The sequence below is a fragment of the Balaenoptera ricei genome, chromosome 1, assembly GCF_028023285.1.
Source record: "Balaenoptera ricei isolate mBalRic1 chromosome 1, mBalRic1.hap2, whole genome shotgun sequence".
In the NCBI taxonomy this organism is placed as follows: domain Eukaryota; kingdom Metazoa; phylum Chordata; class Mammalia; order Artiodactyla; family Balaenopteridae; genus Balaenoptera; species Balaenoptera ricei.
Window position 1 is genome coordinate 73,904,781 of NC_082639.1, and position 20,588 is coordinate 73,925,368.

The 20,588-nt window shown below is 42.0% G+C and overlaps 1 protein-coding gene across 3 annotated transcripts in view; it reads left to right on the forward strand.

The window, feature by feature from the left end:
- The window catches only part of SAMD13 (sterile alpha motif domain containing 13), a 49,198-nt gene that overhangs the window by 15,261 nt on the left and 13,349 nt on the right, over window positions 1–20,588 (forward strand). For all 3 annotated transcript variants that reach the window (XM_059899630.1, XM_059899634.1, XM_059899639.1), the window contains exon 3: window positions 15,639–15,750. In XM_059899630.1, coding sequence (XP_059755613.1) covers window positions 15,639–15,750 — 112 coding nt within the window. The remainder of the gene's footprint in view (window positions 1–15,638; window positions 15,751–20,588) is intronic.

Here is a 20,588-nt window from a genome sequence, read left to right on the forward strand (position 1 = left end):
GATCTCTTAGTTATTTAGTAGCATAGTGTTTAGCCTCCATGGGTTTGCGTTTTTTACAGTTTTTTTCCTTTAATTGATTTCTATTCTCATAGCACTGTGGTCAGAAAAGATGCTTGACACAATTTCAATTTTCTTAAGTTTACTGAGGCTTGATTTGTGACCCAAGATGTGATCTATCCTGGAGAATGTTCTGAGAAGAAAGTGTGTTTTGCTGCTTTCAAATGGAATGTCTTATAAATATCAATTAAGTCTATCTGGTCTAATGTCTCATTGAAGGCTTGCATTTCCTTATTAATTTTCTGTCTGGATGATCTGTCCATTGGTGTAAGTGGTGTGTTAAAGCACCCAACTATTATTGTGTTACTGTCGATTTCCCCTTTTATGGCTGTTAGCATTTGCCTTACGTATTGAGGTGCTCCTATGTTGGGTGCATAAATATTTACAATTGTTATATCTTCTTCTTGGATTGATCACTTGATCATTATGTAGTGTCCTTCTTTGTCTCTTGTAATAGTCTTTATTTTAAAGTCTATTTTGTCTGATGTGAGTATTGCTACTCCAGCTTTCTTTTGATTTCCATTTGCATGGAATATCTTTTTCCATCCCCTCACTTTTAGTCTGTATGTGTCCCTAGGTCTGAAGTGGGTCTCTTATAGGCAGCATATATATGGGTCTTTTTGTATCCATTCAGCCAGTCTGTGTCTTTTGGTTGGAGCATTTAATCCATTTACATTTAAGGTAATTATCGATATGTATGTTCCTATTACTATTTCCCTAATTGTTTTGGGTTTGTTTTTGTAGGTCTTTTTCTTCTCTTGTGTTTCCCACCTAGAGAAGTTCCTTTAGCATTTGTTTTAAAGCTGGTTTGGTGGTTCTGAATTCTCTTAGCTTTTGCTTGTCTGTAAAGCTTTTGATTTCTCTGTCAAATCTGAATGAGATCCTTGCTGGGTAGAGTAATCTTGGTTGTAGGTTTTTCGCTTTCATCACTTTAAATATATCCTGACACTCCCTTCTGGCCTGCAGAGTTTCTGCTGAAACATCAGCTGATAACCTTACAGGGATTCCCTTTTATGTTATTTGTTGCTTTTCCCTGCTGCTTTTAAAATATTTTCTTTGTATTTAGTTTTTATTGGTTTAATTAACATGTGTCTGGGCATGTTTCTCCTTGGGTTTATCCTGTATGGGACTCTCTGCACTTCCTGGACTTTGGTGACTATTTCCTTTCCCATGTTAGAGAAGTTTTCAACTATAATCACTTCAAGTATTTTCTGGAACCCTTTCTCTTTCTCTTCTTTTTCTAGGACCCCTATAATTCGAATGTTGGTGTGTTTAATGTTGTCCCAGTGGTCTCTGAGACTGTCCTCAATTCTTTTCATTCTTTTTTCTTTATGCTGCTCCCTGGCAGTTATTTCCACCATTTTATCTTCCAGCTCACTTAACCATTCTTCTGCCTCAGTTATTCTGCTATTGATTCCTTCTAGTGTATTTTTCATTTCAGTTATTGTGTTGTTCATCACTGGTTGTTTGTTCTTTAGTTCTTCTAGGTCCTTGTTAAACATTTCTTGTATCTTCTCAATCCGTGCCTCCATTGTATTTCTGAGATCTTGGATCATCTTTACTATCATTACTCTGAATACTTTTTCAGGTAGATTGCCTATTTCCTCTTCATTTATTTGGTCTTGTGGGTTTTTACCTTGCTCCTTCATCTGCAACTTATTTCTCTGTCATCTCGTTTTGTCGAATTTACTGTGTTTATGGTCTCCTTTTTGCAGGCTGCAGTGTCATAGTTCCCATTGTTTCTGTTGTCTTCCCCCTGGTGGGTGAGTTTGGTCCAGGGGCTTGTGTAGGCTTCCTGGTGGGAGGGACTGGTGCCTGTGCTCTGGTGGGTGGAGCTGCGTCTTTTCCCTCTGATGGGCAGGGCCACATCAGGTGGTGTGTTTTGAGGTGTCTGTGAGCGTAGTATGACTTTAGGTATCCTGTCTGCTGATGGGTGGGGCTGTGTTCCTTTCTTGCTGGTTGTTTGGCCTGAGGTTTCCAGCACTGGAGCCTGCAGGCAGTTGGGTGGAGCCAGGTCTTGGTGTGGGGATGGATACCTCCAGGAGAGCTCACACCAATTAATATTCCCTGGGCTAAGGAATTCTCTGCTGGTCCAGCATCCTGGACTTGGTGCTCCAACCCCGGAAGCCCAGGTCCAACCCCTGGCCAGGGAACCAAGAGCCTGCAAACTACGTAGCATGACCAGAGAAAAAAGAAAGAACAAAAAAAAAGGAAAATAAAACAAACAGGCAAAAAAAACCCAAGACAAGTAGCAAAAACAAAAACAAACAAATGGCAACAACAACCCACACACACACAAAAAAAGAAGAAAACAAACAGACAAACCAAGCCCAAGACAAATTGTAAAAACAAAACCAAACAACCAGAAAGAAACAAAGAAGCAGACAGAAAAAACAAAAACAAAACATAGAAAACAAAAAACAAGAGAACAAACAAAGAATTAAAAAATGAGAACAATCAATAAGGACTACACTAATGAAAACAAAAAATGAAAAACAAAACAAAAACTGAAAGCAAACTAATATTTTTTTAAAAGGCAAAGAAAACATAAAACCAACACATAAAAATGATCCCCAAAAAATCAAAAACAGGAAAAAAACCCCAAAAAAGTAAAAATAGAAAAATAAAAAATATTAAAAAATAAAAATAAGTAATGAAAACAATAACACCAACAACTGAACAAAATGAAGCGAACAAAAAAGGAATAATAGTAATAAGAATATTTTCCTGGCGCCTCCTCTGTCAGCATCCTTGCTCCCACAGTGAGCCACAGCCAACCCCTGCCTCCCCAGGAGGCCCTCCAGTACCTCTAGGTAGGTCTCTGGACCTGCTGTGGGCCCTGTGGGGCACTCAGACTCTCACCTGACCAAACTACCGCATGTACTTCTCCCCAGAGTCCACTGCTTCTAAAGCTAGACAGGTCTCAGTTGTGGGAACACTCATTGTCTATTCATATGTTCCCAGACACAGGATTTACCAAGCTGATCATGGAGATTTAATCCACAGCCTGTGTAGTCGCACTGCCCCTGGAGCTCAGCTTTTGTTTTGGCCCCACCTCTCCATGTGCACCACCCTCAGGCGGCTGTTCCCCACCCAGGCGAGAGGGAGCAAAAACAGTGGCTGATTGGGGCACACTTACTCAGGCCAGGGAGGGGTATGGCAGCCACAACTGGGGTATGCACCAAGTGCCTGTGGTGGCAGAGACCAGCAGGCAGTTGTAACAGACTGGGGCACGCTCGCTCTGGTGGAGTCCTTACCAGTGCCCACGGAGGCAAGGGCTGGCATGTGAGGCTGGTGGTGGCCCCACCCATTGCATGCCACTCAACGATGGCACCTCATTTCCTAGGCAGACCATGCTTCCTCTAGGGGCATTCCCAGCCACGGAGCCCCTTACTCCCATCCCCTCTGTTGTATCGGCACAGCCAACAGCAGCCCTCTCCCTGGATCTGTTCTCTTAACCCCGCACTTTAACACTCAGCCCCCACCAGCACTGGTGGATTCCTGTCTCAGGCAGGGGTGCCCAGGGCTGTTTCCCAAGGAGGCTTTGGAATGGGCGGCGCTCAGGACCCTGGAGCCTATGTGGGTCAAGGAGACCTTGGCTTGAGGGGCAGGCAAGCCTGCTCAGATGGGTGCCCCTCCCAGTTCCCACAAATGCCCCAGGGTTGTAGGTCCCTTTTTTGATTCCTCTTTTCTGTTTTTCCTTCTTTCTTCCTACCCAGTTGTGAGGGGATTTATATCTTGTCCTTTCAGGTGTCCAAAGTCTTACGCTAATGTTCAGCAGGTGCTCTGTGAGAATCGTTCCATTTGCAGATGTATTCTTGATGTACTTGTGAGGAGAGACAAATTCTGCATCCTCCTATTCTGCCATCTTGACTCCTCCTATGCCTCCTTTTTAAATTTTAAAATTTATACATACTTATTTTTAACTAAAAAATATTTAATTATATTACAATTAAAATAGTAAGACTAGGGCTTCCCCGGTGGCGCAGTGGTTGAGAATCTGCCTGCCAATGCAGGGGACACAGGTTCGAGCCCTGGTCTGGGAAGATCCCACATGTCGCGGAGCAGCTGGGCCCGTGAGCCACAACTACTGAGCCTGCGCGTCTGGAGCCTGTGCTCCGCAACAAGAGAGGCCATGATAGTGAGAGGCCCGCGCACCGCGATGAAGAGTGGCCCCCGCTCGCCGCAACTAGAGAAAGCCCTCGCACAGAAACAAAGACCCAACACAGCCAAAAAAATAAAATACATTTAAAAAAATAAATAAAATTAAGACTGTATAAAAAAACAAACAAACCCAGTTTCTTAGTCAAATTTTTAATGCTCAACAGCCACATGTGATTAGAGGCTACTGTATTGCACAGGTATATAGCCAAGACAAGCTCTTGCACATGTGCACAGGGAGAAAGGTTAAATGAATATAAGGTTGAAGATGATTACCTCAGGTGGGGGACACAGGGGTGGGATAGATATAATTATTGTCAAAATTATAGTTTTTATTTTGCCTGGTGGATTCATGGTGTTTATTAAATTTAAAAATAACTAAATAACTAAGAGGGAGCCATCTTAATAGTTTGGAATGTGTCCTTCTAGACAGTTTCTGTACAAATACTCTCTGTATCCATATGTATATGTATATAAAGTACACAGAAACCTTTACTGAACAAATGGGATCATAGTGTTCTCTTTTTGTGGATTTCAGATACACAGATTTTTGGATTAATCAAAACCTTTGTACATGACACTCTTACCATTGATCTATGTTTAGCCATGTTAGATCCATGTTAGAATTTTCAATAAACACTAAAAAAAATTCTAGGAGTTTCACATGTATGTTCATATCTGTACAACTTACAAGTATACAATGTGAATTTTTTTTCCCATTCACTTAGTCTTACTCCCTTTTTCATCAGTTGGTCTTTTCTCCCTTCTTCCCTTTTCTCCTAGGATGGAGGAGGAACAAATGTTCCCACTCAATAGATGCTAATAGTAAGTTAGCAGCTTCTCAACAACAAGTGGTTTATCTCCCCACCACCACCATGCCCCTCACCCCTCAGTGGAGAAGCTCTACTGCAAGAGAAAGTTCACAGCAACAAAGTTTAGCGACTTTCAAAAGAAGCTATTTCTTATTAAAACCACGGCTTTTCTTGCATGTGTATCTCACCATCTTCCTCTGCCATTGTGTTCAATTTGTTGTTTTATTATGAAGCAAAGACTCTTTTAATTTTGGAAATAACATTTCTTTTAAAATCGGTCAGGTGATACTTTTCTTAGTAATGAATGTTGGAAAGTTTTAAGCTCACTTTAATATTAAAATACTAACTTTAAATACTGAGATACAGTTGACATATAGCATATTAGTTTCAGATGTACAACATAATGATTCATTATTTCTGTATACTGTGAAACGTTCACCTTGATAAGTGTAGTTAACATCCATCACCATACAGAGTTACAAATATTTTTTCTTGTGATGAGAATTTTTAAGATCTACTACCCTTAACAACTTTCAAATATACAATGCGGTATTATTAATTATAGTCACCTTGCTGTATGTCACATCCCCATGACTTTTATTTTATAACTGGAAGTTTGTACATTTTCACCACTTTCACCCATTTTGTGCACCCCCAATCCCTACCTCTGGCAACCACCAATCTGTTCTCTGTATTTATGATTTGGGGTTTAAAATTTTTTTTTAATTTTTTGTTTTTAGATTCCACATATAAGTGAGATTATATATTTTTGTCTTTCTCTGACTTATTTCACCTGCATAATGCCCTCAAGGTCCATTCATGTTGTCAAAAATGGTAAGACTTCCTTCCTTTTTATGGCTGAATACTATTCCATTGTGTATATATACCACATTTTCTTTATCCATTTATCCATTGATGGTCACTCAGGTTGTTTTCATGTCTTGGCTATTGTAAGTAATGCTGTAATGAATGCGTGGGGGGGGTGCATATATCTTTTTTATTTAGTGGTTTTTTCCTTCAGATAGATACCCAGAAGTGGAATTGCTGGATTTTATGGTAGTTCTACTTTTAATTTTTTTCAGGAACCTCCCTAGTGTTTTCCACACTGACTGCACCAATTTACACTCCTACCAACAGTGCACAAGTGTTCCCTTTTCTCCACATCCTTGCCAACACTTGTTATTTCTTGTTTTTTGTTTTTTTTTAAAGAAATTCACGTTCTTTTATTTATTTATTTATGACTGTGTTGAGTCTTCGTTTCTGTGCGAGGGCTTTCTCTAGTTGCGGCAAGTGGGGACCACTCTTCATCGCGGTGCGCGGGCCTCTCACCATCGCGGCCTCTCTTGTTGCGGAGCACAGGCTCCAGACGCGCAGGCTCAGTAATTGTGGCTCACGGGCCCAGTTGCTCCGTGGCATGTGGGATCTTCCCAGACCAGGGCTCGAACCCGTGTCCCCTGCATTGGCAGGCAGATTCTCAACCACTGCGCCACCAGGGAAGCCCCTTCTTGTTTTTTTTTGATAATAGCCATTCTAAAGGGCATGAGGTGACATCTCCTTGTGGTTTTAGTTTGTATTTACCTGATGATTAATGGTGTAGAGCATCTTTTCATATACCTGTTGGCCATCTGAATATCTTTGGAAAAAATGTCTATTCAAATCCTCTGCCCATTTTTTAATTAGATTGTTTATTTGTTTATTTTTTGCTGTTGAGTTATATGTATTCTTTACATATTTTGGATTTGCAAATATTTTCTCCTATTCAGTGTCTTGCCTTTTCATTTTGTTGATGATTTCCTTTGCTGTGCTGAAGACTTTTCGTCTGATGCAGTCCCACTTGTTTATTTTTGCTTTTGTTGCCTTTGCTTTTGGAGTCAGGTCCAAAAAACAATCATTGCCAAGCTGACGTCAAAGAGCTTACCACTTATGTTTTCTTCTACAAGTTTTATGGTTTCAGGTCTTACGGTCTTAACTTCAAATCTTTGATCCACTTTGAGTTAATTTTTGTGTATGGTGTAAGATAGTGGTCCAGTTGCATTCTCTTGCACGTGGCTCTCTTGTTTTTCCAGCACCATTTATTGAAGACACTGTCCTTTCCCCATTGTATATTCTTGGCTCATTTGTCATAAATTAATTGGCCATATATGCATTAACACTAACTTTTGGAATAGCCCTCTCTGAAGGCTGTTAACTATTACATATTAAGGTATTATTAATTTAAAGACGTTGTCATTTTTGCCCATGTGAATTAGAGGATTAGGAGGTGAATGATAGAAGTAAAATATTAGGGTAGAGTTAGAAATTATTATTTGTATTGCTAGAATTTCAAAACTCTGACTTCACTGTAGAATTATCAAAGAGACTTCTTATATAACAAAAATAACAATGGCTACTATTACTACCTCATAAAAAAGAATCCAACAGTGTTTACACATACAGCAACCCACACATCAGCCAGGGGTCTAACTCTAAGGGAAGTGGTCACATCTAGGGTTAAATAAATAACTTCACAGGATATTTATTTATTTGCCTGGAAGTCTTGCCAGGCTCCTTAGGGAAGGAGGAAGAGGAAACTGTTAGAAGTAATTGTGTGTCTGATCACTGGCTTCAGCTTTTGTTCATTTACTCATATTCCTGTCCTTTTGTGTTGTCAAGTAAATGATCAGCAGTCCTTAGATGTATGTTCTTTGAAAGCAACGAGGAGATTGTAACCAGCTTGCTCGGTAGTTCCTGAGTGTTCTGTTTCATCCACCTTTCCCAAACCCCACAACCACACTGCCCAATTCTACCTGAACACAGTGAGTGATGGTTCCTGGGATGCTGTTCTTTCCAGGGAACAGCAAGTGATCATGATGTAAGATACCACTATAGTAAAAGCATGGAAAAATAGAACTCCCAAGACAGTATAAGTGGCTAAATACCAAATACGTCTTAACAGATAGTTTGTTAGGAAGAAGAGAAGGAAGGGAGGGAGGGAGGAAGGGAAGAAGGAAGGAAGGGAGGAAGGAAGGAAGGAAGGAAGGAAAAAAGAAAGTGAGGAGGAAGAAAAGAGACAGAGGGAGAGAAAAGGAGAGGAAAGGAGGGGAGTAAACTGAGCCACAAATTCAAACCTGAAAAATGACCTTTCTAATCAGGATCTGATGTCATAACCCTTCTGCAGATATGTTTGGTGGGCTAAGTCAAAGTGCCATATGTATGGATTCTTGAATACAGAGAATATATGGTAGTGAATAGTGATACTTTTAATTGGTGCATTTTTATTTTTCTTAGTGAAGCTAAAATTAATTCCTTAGTATTTTATGGCTGTCTGCTCATTCTGATATATGGTGTATTAGTCTACTCGACTGCCCTAGCAAAATGCCATAGACTGGGTGGCTTAAACATCATAAACATATTTCTCACAATTCTGGAGGCTGGGAAGCCCAAGATCAAGATGCTGGCTGATTCATTACCTGGATAGAGCTCTCTTCCTGGCTTGTAGATGGTTGCCTTCTCACTATGTCCTCACATAGACTTGCCTCACTGCATGCATACAGATCTTATAAGGCTACCAATCCTATTGGATTAGAACCCCACCCTTATGACCTCATTTAACCTTAATTGCCCTATGTCCTAAAAGCCCTAGTCCCAAATAGAATCACACTGAGGGTTAGGGCTTCAACATATGAATTTTGGGGGTGGAGGGGACACAATTCAGTCTTATCATATGATCTTATGCTAAAAGTTTGGTTATGTTTGGTTATTCCCTTAAATTAAATGATGACTTGGGTTATGAATTGATTCTGTTCACTTTTTTGACTTGTACAATTTTGTCCATTGTAAATAACTGCCTTAAGGAAGTGTACATTTCAAAAGAGTAAAATGAATAAAACTATAGAGCCAGCTAAGCATATCATATCATCATATTTTAAGTGTGAAAATAACAGGAGTTCCAATCGATGCCAGCAGAATTCACAAACATGTATTATGTATCTTCTATACATTAGAAGTTCTGAAGGGTTGCTGTTTTCTACATAGATTCTGGTGTGCGACTGATATCCCTACTGAAGGAAACCCGAGTTTGTCTCAGCATTAAAGCCACACTAAGTTCTTTGGAATAGTGACCATTGTGCCATGGCTCAGAGCAGGGAAGGAAAGTTCTTCTGGCAGTCTGTATGCAGTTGTCTTTAGTATTAATGATCGGGATATGAAATGTGCATATGTTTTTGTTTAGTATAAATGTGGGCATGAATTGCATCTGATAGTGAATGAAAAACAGAAATTCATGAGTCCTCTTGAGAGGAGTGTCCTTATTTACACTAGTTCAGAGGTCTTTATACTAGAAAGCTGAGAGCAGGTGAGGAAAGAGGCAGCTTTGTTTTCAGAAAGATGGGGTGGGAGGTTCAGAAGACATTCCCAGCAGAGATATGCCAAGGACAGAGTGCCATGTGATTTCAGAGGAAAGCCATGAGCCTGAGGCAAGATGCCTCTTACAGAGGAAAGAAATGATGCAGGAAGATGGCTCGTCTGTTCTTGGGACCTGATCATGGTGTTGCTGCTGATTCGGGGCTCCACACACCTAGCACAGCCTGACTCATACTGCCCTCCTTCCTCCATCTAGCTAGTCCTCCTGTTCTTTACTTGCTTTTTGGATGAAGGCAGGGAACACATATGACCATCTTCATCATGCAGTTGACTTGAGATTTTCCTTTTCACTAGATTAGTTCCCAAGGCTTATCAAGTACGTGGCTCATTGTGGGCAGGTTAAAATTAATTAGTGATTGGAATGGAAGATTGATTGGGGTTATTAGGAAGGTGACATTTAACCAGTATCTTTTAAAAATGAGTAGGGTTCTAATCCTTGGCAGTTGAACAGACAGGGCTTTGAGTAGCATAACCAAAGCTGTGGATATGGGAAAGTCCAGGATGTTGACTGGTTGGATTTCAGTACAAACTTGGAATTGGAAAGAAGCCTGGAAAGTTATGTTTGAATTAAATCCCTGAATGCCAAGCTAAAGAATTTGAAATATACAGACGAGTTATTTGCTTTCTCAATACTTTCGTTGCTTGGGTATGCTGCAGCTAAATGCAGTCAACTCTTATTTAGCTGGATATTAAAAAATGAAAAATGTCCTGTCAAGAAACTTTGAATCATCCTTTCTCTTTTTCCGGCTGTCTTTCAGCCAGATCCCTGCTTGTTAGGATGAAGGGAGAGGGAGAAAAAAATGGAGATAAAACTAAAGCTCATTTGGTCGCTTCATTCTTAGCTATGTCATAGGCCGAGAGATCAATGTTAATCTATTACAATCAGAATTACATTTTTTTTAGCCAAAGGCTGATTTAAGATATGGGCAAAGAGCAGGTTAATTTAATTTTGAAAATAAGTTATAAAGATCAAGGCAGTACAAAGTTAGAGTGCATTTCTGAGTGGAAACACAAGTAACATTGAGAATTAGCTTTATAAGAGTAGCATGATAAATAAATATATCACCATAATTAACTAGTAGGAGGTAACTTTTGCTCTGAACTTTAAAGCAGAAATGCAATTAATAAGTATAATGGGGTTTTGAAATCACATATGGGCTGTATTTATCCAGAGTTTCCTTTTGGTCTGATCAACCCTCAGAATCTATAATATCATAAATACCATAAAAGATACACACGCTAAATTCTGAGAAAGGGTTTCAACTATTTTTCATCTGCCTCCACTAATATATAAAGGGGAAATGGAGACTTTTGCCACTAGCACTTAAAATTATCATGTGCCAACATGAAAACGTTCATCATAAGGTCTCGATCTGCATGTATCTGCCAAATTTGTTATTTATTGCATTTCTGTCCTCATGATTGTGTCTCTTTAGCTCTCTTTAAAAGTGAGGTGATTGTTTAATTAAGGGATAATCAGTTCCTAGTGTGAATTATTCACACATTATGTAATTTTTATCCATACATGATGTACTCAACCATATGCACAGGGACTGAAAGGTGACTATGTTAAATGGAAACATTGATTTGATTAAGTGATGGGATTGGAGACAAATTCTGCCCTTCACTTCTTGCTAGTTTTTTGTAATAAGGTGACATACATATATATTTTTAAAGCCTCCATGCTTGGAAAAATATTCATGAATTTATCATCTTTATACATTATATTCTAGGAAATATTTTGCTATGACAATAATGAATAATAAGTATCAAATGATAATGGAACGTTTATATCTGCCATCTCATTTCATCAGTGCAAAATTAGCAGCCACAGTGGGAACCACCATCTGGGAGGTGTTTTAAACAGCACCATTTAAATTCCTCCTGGAATTTGACATGTATGAGTTATAAGAAAAGATTTGGAGAGAATGGTCCCTTTAAAAGGGAAAAAGCATCTCAGTTTGGCCACAAATAACAGTCCTTGAGGAGACATAATGGCTTTCCCAGTGGGGAAAGGTGACGCTTAAATCCATCCTCTGAAATGTCCTCATAGTTTTATCTGGCTTTGGCACTCTGGCCTCCCCAACACCCACCATCATGTGGCCGTGGATAATCTCCAGGTTTCTTCTTTAAACTGTTGCTGAAACCACTGGATGGATCCAGCAAAATCATCCATCATTCTTTAACATAACCTAGAAGTGACAGTGTGTGCCTGCATATTTCTGCTTCTGCAAGCCATCGCCTCTCAGGGCAGAACTTAGTGCATGTTTGAAGCAATTGATGCCTTTCAGAATTGCATTAAAAATCTTCAAGTGTCCTAGTCAGGCAGAATTATCCGGGCCCTCCAGTGCGTGCATTGCCAATAGCACCAGTTCACCCCCCCAATTCTAATACTTAGAGTATGCTGCTTCCCCTCACCAGAGTGCCAGCTCCTTGAAGGATATGCATTCCTATCCTGGTAACCCTGCCTCTAGCACAGTACTGAGAAGACAGTAGGCTTTTAGTAAATATCTGTTGTGTCAATGAGTATGGAGTGAAAAGAAGCATAGATTTGGAGGCAAGCATATATGGAATCCAATCCTGGCTTTATACACTATGTGATTTGGGATGAGTTCTTAACCTTTCTGAGCCTTAGTTTCCTAAAAACAGGTTATAGTAGCCAGTTCACAAGGAGCTGGGAGGCTGATAATAGATTATGCGTGAAAAGCATATTGTAGACTCTAAATGCTCTCTGTTTGTTATTCCATTGATGTAACAGATCTTTGCCATGTATCAACTGTACACACCAGTCCAACCTATGCTGAGATCTGTAGAGATGCAGAGATGGAGACAGATAGTTTCTGCTCTCAGGATGTGAGTGGTCTAACACTGGCTTCTTCTGTGTATCCCCTCACCCTAAGTATGAGACGTTCCTCATTACTGGTGCTCTTCATGGTACGCTGCCAGCAGTTTTGCAAAGCCTTTGTTCTCTGCTGCAATGCTAGTACTCAAGAATATTTCAGAACTGAGGAAGTGATGATGTCATATCCCAGCAGAATAAGAATCAGGAAAGCCTCCCATCCTAAAATTACAATGTAGCATACTTTTTTTTTTATCATGATTAGATGACAATTCTTTATGAAGAAAGACAGCTAATTGAAGTCAGCCACAGGGAGAGTGAATTCAGATGTTTTCTGGGGCACTTAAAAGTGCATCCGATGGGACGCTGTGCTCACTGCTAGAAGCGAGCTGACTAGAAAACTTAAAAGATTTGTCAAAACAATGAATCCTTTCCAAACATTTTTCAAGCCCAACTTAAGCAAGAGAGGGAAGGAAAATGGTACCTAAAAGAGAGTCCCCTGTGTCAGCTCATGATTGCTTATGTTAAAGAGATGATGGAAAATCCCAGCATGTGGATAATTTTTTAAAAACACATTTAGCTTTGATTTGAAAGTACCTGTTAATGTTTAACAATGTTAGAGTAAAAAATAGTTTTTCCCCATGTATATTGCCTGTTAAATGGTAAGAAGGTGGCAGGGGGGGGCACATGCCGTGTGTGAGTGAGCATGTACATGAGTGTGTATGTACATGGGCAGTATTTATAGATTCACAATCTCTATGCCCAAAAGGGAAAATACTTATAACTAGCAAGCATTGACTCAAAATGTTTTTAAATTAAGTGCTAGGTTGATAAGTAGTTGATCACATGTGCCATTGATTAGTGACTCCCTTTAACTAGGAGAGAAGTTTGTTTTTTTAATCAAATATTTTAAGTTCCTACTATGAGCAAAACATTATCCTGGGAACAAGGCAGAGGTACAGGTCAACCCTTGACTTTTGGATGTTTGAAGACTTTCAGGAATCCCCAAAGTCTGGGCAATTTCATTTCCATTAAAAGTAACATGAATCTTTTCAACTTGCACTAAATGTTGAACCTTCCCAAGCTTGATTCTAGGCCCAGTTCTCTTCTCATCCCCTCCCAAGGTTTCACATGCCATCTAAACGCTTCTGGCTCCCCATTGTGTACCTCTAGCCCACCCGTCTGCTTTGAGCTCCAGACCCATGTTCCACATTAAATCTCAACTTCGATATAGATGGTACCCCACATTCAGTGTGTCCAACCAAACCTGGGGATGCAGTCTAAGTGCAGTTACCACCATCCATCCAGTTCCAGGACGCTTCGATCTCCTTTGTTCTCATGTCTAGTCCACCACTATGTCATGCTGATTCTATTGGTTAAATATTTTTTTTTTTTTTTTTTTTTTTTTGGTTAAATATTTTTGAAATCCACATGCTTCTCTCCTTTCCCACCATAGTCTCAGTCACCATGATCTCTTGCTTGGTCCCTTCTTCTCCTCTGGCTCCTCTCCAATACCCTCTTTTTAGAAATGTGAGTCAGATCAGGTCACACCCATTACATCAGACCATTTAACAAGTCCCATTGCTCATAGACAAAAACCCAGAATGCTTGATGTGGTCTCCAAGACCAGCATGGCTCCCTGGGCTGTATATTCCTGCTACAGAGCCTGGAATAATCTTCGGCTGACTTCTTTATACGGTTAACCTTCTGGCTGCTCTCTAGACCTTACCTCAAAAGAAACTTCCACAAGAAAGCCTCTCCTAGCCCCTCAAACTGCCATAGTACAGAGTGCCTATCCTTCGGCTACATTGTGTGGCTATACATTTAGTCGTATGATTACCGATCAGTGTCTACCCCAACAGTGCTGTGTATTCACAAGAGTAATGACCCTTCTGTTTTACTCACCAATACATTCCCAGCTGGAGGGCTAGGAGGGGGCTTTGTCCTGAAGGACCTCCTGAGCCAAGTGAAACTATTTGGAATTTATCCAAAGGGCAATGGGAAGAAGTCTTTGAAGGATTGGAAGCAGGGGAACAGTGTGATGGGATGTACACTCTGGAAGAATCCCTGGGGATGAGGCATAGAGAAATCTAGACAAATACTCTTGAACACAGAAATAAGAGTCACAGTAACTGCAGGTCCTTGCCACTCTTTCTCTCTTCCACCTTTCCTCCCCTCCTCTCTAAATCCATTGAGGAGGTTACCCAGAGACCCTCTCAAACTAATGCTTGATCAACATCCAGTCATCTGAACATTGATTGAATTCCTAACTACGTACTTGACACAAAAGATAATAAAGTGAGAAATGGTCCAGGTCCAAATGTACCTCTTCAGCCCACATCTCCGTAGAAATTCTAGAGACTGTCTAATAAGCAGAGTATAATCCAGTGGGAAAAGTGCTGCAGTGGGAGTTAGAATGGAGGTCTTGAATTCAGAGGATGTTATGACTGAAACACTTACCTGGGTGCAGCCAGAAAATGCCTCGCAGAGATAGTGGCATTTGAACTGGTAGGAAGGGTAGGATTTTGTCGGAGGTAAATGAGGGGGCATTCAGTGGCTGGGACAGCATGTGAAGGGCATGGTGTGTTGGGGAATGGCTTTAGCCCTGGATGTGTGGGGTTGGGGATGGGGAAAGTGATGACATGTTGGGGCCACATTGTAAGAGGCCTGGTATTCTTAGCTCAGGGGTATGAATATCATATTGTGGGCCGCCAGAAATCACTGGACCAATCTTAATATCTCTGGATTAAAAAACAATACATGGGGCTTCCCTGGTGGCGCAGTGGTTGAGAATCTGCCTGCCAATGCAGGGGACGCGGGTTCGAGCCCTGGTCTGGGAAGATCCCACGTGCCGCGGAGCAACTCGGCCCGTGAGCCACAATTACTGAGCCTGCGCGTCTGGAGCCTGTGCTCGGCAACAAGAGAGGCCGCGATAGTGAGAGGCCCGCGCACTGCGATGAAGAGTGGCCCCCGCTTGCCACAACTAGAGAAAGCCCTCGCACAGAGACGAAGACCCAACACAGCCATACCATACATACATACATACATACATAAAAAGAATGTAAGCAGACAAGAATAGCATTAAAAAATAAAAAATAATTAAAAAAAAAAAAAAAAAAAACAGTACATAAGGAAATACTTTATATTAAAGGTTCATAGAGAAAGGAGTGACTGAGCCAGTGAGAGCAGTGATCTTCTGAGCCCAAGAAACGCACGAGTGATTCTGGTCCTGAGGCAGATACACTGGGATCTGGGCCTCTGGTTGCAGTGAGCTGGCCCAGGCCTGCCCCTGGGAGGCTGAGTGGAGAGCCTAGCCACACACGCTTGCATGTTCTGCCCTGACAGCCATCTTGATTGTTATTTTGCAGTTCCATGGAGAACGGGAGGCCACCGGATCCTGCAGACTGGGCCGTGATGGATGTCGTCAATTATTTCCGAACCGCAGGATTTGAGGAGCAAGCTAGTGCGTTTCAGGAACAGGTAACTCGGTCTAGAGAAACACATGATGAACATGATCACCTCCCTCTCCCACAGCGGGCAGAAGGGAGTGAGGAGGAAGAGGAGTAGAGAGCGGTGAAGGATGAGTGCAGCTCCCGATCATCCCAGCCCCTGAGAAACTGAGGGGGTGGGGGAGGGGGAGGGCGGAAGTGACAAGCTAATGATTCCTTCCTGCAAGAGAAAAACCCAAGCCCCGAAAGAAGAGGAGACACGGTCGCAGCTGCAGAGAGGAGGGCTAAGTCTCCTCAACATCTGCATCTTCTGAAAGACGGCACAGCCCTACCTTCCACACAAACACACTAGAAAGCAGAAAAGAGAGAAAAAGGAGGGACCAATCTGGCTGAGAGGCATGCAGCCTCGTCTGCTCCTGGGCTTGGCACCACCTGAGCTGTTAATCAAGTCTCCTCCAGTTTGCTTGCTGGGTGCTGAGCAAAGTCTAGTGGAAAGAGGACAGGATTTAGACTCAGATCCTGGTTCTTGTAACTCTATGTGACCCCAGACAAGTTACTATGACTCTCTGAGTCTTGGTTTCACATCTGTTAAGAGGAGGCTCTCAATGCCTAACTTGGTAGGGTGGTGCCGTGAGGATTAAAGGACAGCGAATGCACAGCACCTAGGATAGGTGCTGGCCCAACGTTGATGCCCCCAAAAGTTAATTCCCTCGCTCAGGTCCAGGGTTGGTACTGGAGAGAGGGAAGGAGGAGCAGGGGGTCCTTCCCAATTGTCTGGGTGAGTCCCGATTCCATTTTCCAGGCTGGGCCAGCTTTGTAGAGATGGTGCTCAAAGGGCTTTGACCATGAGGAAGCAAATCGGGGTACACGTGGTCCACACCAGACCAGCTCTGTAGGAAAACACAGAGTTCCCATCTCCCTATCAATGAAGTCTGCAGTCTTCTAAGCATTACGTTTACTTCTCTAATGTTGTAATATAATTGAGAGAATTATAAAGCGAGCAATGTGTTTGGCTGCTTCTTGCACATCCCTTTAGCCATTTCTTACTCTCTCAAGCTGGGTTTGGATAAGTGCACGTTTCTAATATCATATATTCCAATCTCTAGATTTCCTTCAATCAGTATTTCCTTCAACCTGATCCCTATGCATATGTGTCTTTTGTTAATTTGGAAAATTTTCCAAAATAACAGCTTAAATCACTTCACACCCACCAGGATAGCTAAAATTAGAAAGACTGATTGCAAATGTTCATGAGGATGTAGAGCAACCGCACTCTCCTACATTGTTGGTGGGAGTGTAAATAAACACTCATACATCTACCCCATGATAAACAACTTCGTTCCTGAGTATTTACCCAAGGGAAATGAAAGCATATGTCCACCAAAGATTGGTACAACATTGTTCAAATAGCTTTATTCGTAATAGTCCAAAACCGGAAGCCTAAGTGTCCATCAATAGGAGAGTGAATATACAAACTCTGGTCTAGTCATACAATGGAATAAAGAAAAATGAAGTACTGATATATACAACAGTTTGGATGAGTCTCAAAACATTATGCTAAGTGAAAAAAGCCTTACATGAAAGAGCTCATTCTGAATGGTTTCTGTCTTAGTCCATGCTGGCTGCTATAACAAAAATACCATAAACTGTGTGGCTTATAAACAACAAACATTTATTTCTCATGATTTTGCAGGTAGGGAATCTAAGATCAAGGCACTATCAGATTGGGTATCTGGTGAGGGCCTGCTTCCGAGACAGCTGTCATTTCACTGTGTCCTCACATGGAGGAAGGGATGAGAGAGGTCTCTGGGGCTGCCTTTATAAAGGCACAAATATTCATGAGGCCTCTGCCCTTATGACCTAATTGCCTCCCAAAGGGCCCACCTCTTAATACCATTACTAATATCCCTAAGACCCATTGGGGGTTAGGTTTCAACATACGAATTTTGGGGGGACACAAATAGACCATAGCAGTTCCATTTAGATAAAGGATGAGAACAGGAAAATGCACTAATGGTAGAAAAAAATCAGACAGTTGTTGCCTCTGGATAGGTGGGAGAGGGGAATGACTGGGAAGGAGCATGAGGGAACATTCTGAGTGATGGTAGCGTTTTGTGTCTTGATAAGGGTTTGTGTTATGGATATATGCATTGGTCACCACATATGCACAGGTACATGCAAACGATTCAGATTTGTGTATTACATAGGCAATAAATTTTTCTTCAAAAAGAAAAGAACTGTAAAAAAATAAAACAATTAATGGTATGCAAACTGAAGTATTCAGGGGAGAAGTATACTGATTTTGCAACTTACTTGGAAATGCATCAAAATATGGATTGATAGTTGGCTAAAGGGATGAGTAGTTGGACAGACATATGATAAAGTAAGTATGGAAAATGTTCATTGTAGAATCTAGGTGGTGGGAGTATGGGTGTTCTCTACAATATTCTTACGACTTTATGTTTGAAAATTTTTGTAATAAAATTGTTGGGGGAAGTAGCTCAGGTTGGAAAGTGGAAGGCTGATCAGCTGGAACGTATTTTATTTTGGTTTAATGATATAGTGTCCATTTGTGTCATTGTAGTTGAGTTAACTCACTTCTAAAATTAAATTTAAAGAATATTGTGAAAGGTTAACAAAAAAAGGGACTTAGCTAAAAGGTCTCTTGGCCAGATTCCCTGCTGTCCAAAGCATTTTTCAGAATGAGCTTTTGCTCAGACTCCTCTGGGGCAGATGTCCCAGATTGGGGGTGGGGATGTTCTTTGGGCCTTCCTGATTTCTGGAATGGAACCAGCCAGCTCTGAGCTCGGCCCAGGAGCAGGCCCTTTCTCCCAAGGATGACGTCACTCTGGCACCAGTGACAGTGGGAGGCAAAAGGGAACACAGTTTCCCAAAGCGTCTCATTCAGAAGTCCTTCAAGGGAGGAAAGGAGCACCATCTTGCTTCTCCAACTCTGGAGCCTGAGAAATGAATTCCCAGGGGACTGGAATTTTGCAAGCATCGTCTACAAGCTCAAGTTATTCATTCTTGTGGAAAGGTAATTGGGCGGGGTAAAGAGTCCGCCTTGAATTATTCTCTGGAAGTGATTCAAATCTTCCTCCTGCTTTGAAATTCTCATTGTCTTTCCTCTTCTCATTGAAGGAGGTAGAGGGCAAGGAGGGGACCACTGGCCAGGCTCAGGCTGATATGACAAGCAGCTGCTGTGATTTTCATGAGGACTGAGGATCAGGATCCTCTATTATGTTAACCTCCCTCTTCCATTTTATGATTCAGAGGCCTTCAGTGTTTCACCTCCAAGTATCTTTCCGGCAATGAACCTCAAGCAGTCAGCTGTCACTCACCAATCATCCCAGCTGGGAAGACTGCAGGCCACCCCCAGGCCAAACACATGACCCTTTTAGGCACATCTTCTAGGTCACAGCAGCTGAGAAACAATAAGAATGGTCACATCCTGAAATCTCCTTAGGGGAGGCTTTGCCTTGCCATCTGATGGAAGCAGGGCAGGGATGTGAACATCCCCTAAACCACCTTAGAAAAGGGCAGGTTCAGAAAGGGTTGCCAAGGGTAACATGTCTCAGTTGATGTGAGAGCTTAATTTCTTGGCTGTTATGGATGGAATGTTTGTGTCCCCCCAAAATTCACGTTAAAGTTAAAGCCCGAACTCCCAATGTGATGGTGTTTGGGGCCTTTGGGGGATAGATGATGTCATGAGGCTGGAACCCTCACGATGGGATTAGTGCCCTGAAAAGAAGTGACCAGAGAGCTTCTCTTTCCCTCTGTGCCATGTGAGGATATAGCACAAGGGCAGCCATCTACATGGTAGGAAGAGGGCCCTACCAAGAGCCACATGTTGGCACTGTGATCTTGGACTTCCAGCCTCCAGACTGTGAGTAATAAATTTCTGTTGTTTAAGCCACCTATTCCATGGTGTCTTGTTATAGCAGCCTAAGCTGACTGAGACACTAACACTGACGCCGGACGTGTCCACCATCCCATGTGCCAACTTTCAGGAGAGTGTCTGTCTTCTTGGTATGGTCTCACAGTACATTACTGGATAGTCTCTTGTTGTAGCAACCAGACTCAGAGGTGGATTTCTAGCAACGCGTTCTCTTGGAAGATGTCAGGCCACTGAGCGAGGTTTGTCCAAAGTGCAGGAGTGTCCCATGTTCCTGTGGTATGGAGGGGCAGCTGAATTAACCGGGTGATCTTTGTATAACCTCCTTTTCTCTATGCAGGCACACTGACACCTAACAATTATCTCCATTAAGTTTCCCACTAGTGCAATTATCTCCATCAGGTTTTCTTCTGACCAACCTCTTTTGAGCCTCCATGTGAGCCACAGGTACAAACCAAAAGACTTATCAAGAGGGAAGGCCCAGGGACTTCCCTGGTGGCGCAGTGGTTAAGAATCCGCCTGCCAATGCAGGGGACATGGGTTCGAGCCCTGGTCCAGGAAGATCCCACATGCTGCAGAACAACTAAGCCCATGAGCCACAGCTACTGAGCCTGTGCTCTAGAGCCCATGTGCCACAACTACTGAGCCCATGTGCCACAAGTACTGAAACCCACGCACCCAGAGCCCACGCTTCTCAACAAGAGAAGCCACTGCAATGAGAAGTCCACGCACCACAATGAAGAGTAGCCCCCACTCTCCACAACTGGAGAAAGCCCGCGTGCAGCAACAAACACCCAACTCAGCCAAAAATAAATAAATAAAATTTAAAAATTTATAAATAAAAAAAAAAGAGGGAAGAACTAAGCCCCTGCCCAGCTCCCTCCCCACCCCTGCAGCAATGATCCAGTGTCAACAATGTGTGTGTCTGGGGTTGTATTCCTGCTCTGGCCATTCTGTCATGGCTAGTGGCGATG